Raw genomic sequence first — 2,464 nt, forward strand, 5'->3', positions numbered from 1 at the left:
TTTTTTTATATCTTTAGATGGCAAACGAGCAATCGGCCACCTCAATCCAATTACGCAATATCGGATGCGTTGCCTACCCTTAATCGACGAAGGAGGAGACGCACATAAAGAGGATATTTCCCCTTTCTATGCGTCCCCCCCACCGTCAAATCCACGTTCCCTTCCCATCCTTCATTTATAAGAAAATGTTCTGTAAAAATCTGGTGTTCTACACCTCGAAGCACTCGAGTGGAACGATATGTATTGGTGCAGAACGCGATGGTGCGCACGCGCGCGGAGGAGGAGGAGCGGCAGCGGCTGATCCGCGCGCAGCTGGCCACGCTGCTGCACGCGCACGAGTGCCGCGCCGACGAGACGCGCCTGCGCCACTCCATCTGGTACTGCAACGTGCCCAGCTGCCAGGAGATCAAGTACATCCTCAAACATCTGACGGTCTGCCAGGTCCGATGTTATTATTATTTGATTACATGATATTTGTATTTGTGATATAAGCTTCTCACCCTGTTACTCATTGTAGCTAAGTGTGAAACACTTCCCCCTACCTGCTCTGTTGTCCAAAAATACGTCGATTAATTGGAATTAAATTAAAAAATAATTTGTAATATTTTATTATATTATTTTATTAACACCCTAAGCATAATGCGAAAGGCAGCTTTATACACCAGCTTATTATTTTAGAACCGCACCAGCTGCAAGAAGATGTACTGCGTGTCGTCGCGTCAGATCATCGGGCACTGGAAGAACTGCGAGAACGAGCGGTGCCCCATCTGCCTGCCGCTGCCCACGCCCGGCCTCGTGCGCAAGCTGCGCCGCAACAGTCCGTACACGCATTCTATCCACCACCTAACTATAATGAGATTTTTTTTTAACTTACTTGCAAATCATACTTGTGTATATTTGGACGAAGTACACTAACTTGTATGTTTTCATAAATATTTAATCATAAATTAAATCACACTAAAAAACATACAGACGAATTGAGTACCTCCTTCTTTTGGGAAGTCGGTCAAAAAGTAAAAGTTACAGATTTTTTAAGCGAATTGCTCAGATAGTATGTGCAGGCGCTGACAAAAGAATATGAAATAGTAAATTATTTTTTTACAAGGCATTAAATTATTAAAACAATGTTTTTCTTATTGCAGGGGGAAGTCTGTAAAGACATCAACTTGAATGGGCGGTTCTTTGACAGTTAACACTCTGGATATAATTGGATGGATATGAAACCTCACATTATTATATGGATATCAAATACCCTTAGATGTGTATTCACATAAATGTATCTCGCGTACCCACTTCTTGTGTCCTTTGCTGTTTGATGTCGCCCTTTAACTATGAGGGTAATACTTATAAATGTAAAATGTCCATTTCTCTCGACGTATTATCGATGTTCACTTCAGTAGATTAAAAATTCACCAGAAGAAAGGATGTAAGCGGCTGTGGTCAAGATTTTATGGCCTAATGGAGTAAGGAACAGACGTCAGAAATGTCTGAAATTATCTAAAATCTGAGTAAAATCTAGTCAAAGGTTTTCTACGCGGGAGAATGAAAGAAGAAGAATAAAACTATTTTTCTCAAATATGTATCTAATTTATAGCATTCGATGTATACATGATATACCTACTTCTAATATTTATAATTATACTCTAAATATGTAGTTTTATAATAAAATGACAAAAAATACAAAAACAGTAGTTGATGTGTTTTAACATTCGTAGATTACAACTATATTTAATGTTAGATTAATGTAATAAAAAATAAAACTCAATGTGTTTTTTTTTTCTCCAAGATCCCCTCCATTCTGATTTTAAAGCGCCTGATCATCGAAATAGCAATGACATCTAACTAATATTACAAATGTGAGATTTTAGATTGCTGGATGTTTTTTTTATTTGTCGTCAAGACAGCTTAATAGATCTCGATGATTTTAGCATAGATTTAGAGCATACTCTGGCAGAACACACAGGCTACTTTGTTATAGCTACATGAAAATAAAACAATGTCATCAATAAGAACTATTTTTATTTATTCGTATAAATTATAGCTAATTTCAATTCTTCTACTTGAACAGTTACACTGCAACATTCTTAACTAATGGACGGTATTATAACCTTTACAGGTTTAACTATTGCAAATTAGGAATTGATATTTCCCTCTCTCTCATTATTACTGACAAAATAGAGACATATGTCAGTGGCAGAGGAGTTTTAAGATTGTTCTTTTGTATCGAGATACAAAGACACATCGTCTATCTTCACAAGTCGCCTGTAGTCGACATTTTCCCCACACATCGGACATTTACCCTCTTCTTGTAGCAGTCTAGAAATTAAAAGGAAAACATTACTTTTCTATAAACTTAGGTTGATTTAACTTTTTTTGGTAACAAAGACTTACTCAACAAATTCGGAATATATAGCTGGGAAATCGCACTCCGGGCACGCGGTCAGGTCGCCTTTCACTATATGCA

At 37.7% G+C, this 2,464-nt stretch overlaps 2 protein-coding genes across 2 annotated transcripts in view; one reads left to right on the forward strand and one right to left on the reverse strand.

Moving 5' to 3' along the window:
- The first annotated feature begins 257 nt into the window (after positions 1 to 257).
- On the forward strand, positions 258 to 1,663 carry LOC106105722 (histone acetyltransferase p300-like). The gene is made up of 3 exons (XM_013286151.1): positions 258 to 441; positions 679 to 817; positions 1,143 to 1,663. The coding sequence occupies exons 1-3, from the start codon at positions 259 to 261 to the stop codon at positions 1,154 to 1,156; spliced, it is 336 nt and encodes a 111-aa protein (XP_013141605.1). The 5' UTR covers position 258; the 3' UTR covers positions 1,157 to 1,663.
- Positions 1,664 to 2,002: 339 nt separating this feature from the next.
- The window catches only part of LOC106105660 (WD repeat-containing protein 19), an 8,814-nt gene continuing 8,352 nt past the window's right edge, over positions 2,003 to 2,464 (reverse strand). Inside the window, exons 12-13 of the mRNA XM_013286084.1 lie at positions 2,392 to 2,461; positions 2,003 to 2,316 (exon numbers count right to left, since the gene is read on the reverse strand). Of these exons, the coding sequence (XP_013141538.1) occupies positions 2,205 to 2,316; positions 2,392 to 2,461 (182 nt within the window). The 3' untranslated portion in view covers positions 2,003 to 2,204. The remainder of the gene's footprint in view (positions 2,317 to 2,391; positions 2,462 to 2,464) is intronic.

The sequence above is a fragment of the Papilio polytes genome, unplaced genomic scaffold (assembly GCF_000836215.1).
Source record: "Papilio polytes unplaced genomic scaffold, Ppol_1.0 DF822733.1, whole genome shotgun sequence".
NCBI lineage: Eukaryota > Metazoa > Arthropoda > Insecta > Lepidoptera > Papilionidae > Papilio > Papilio polytes.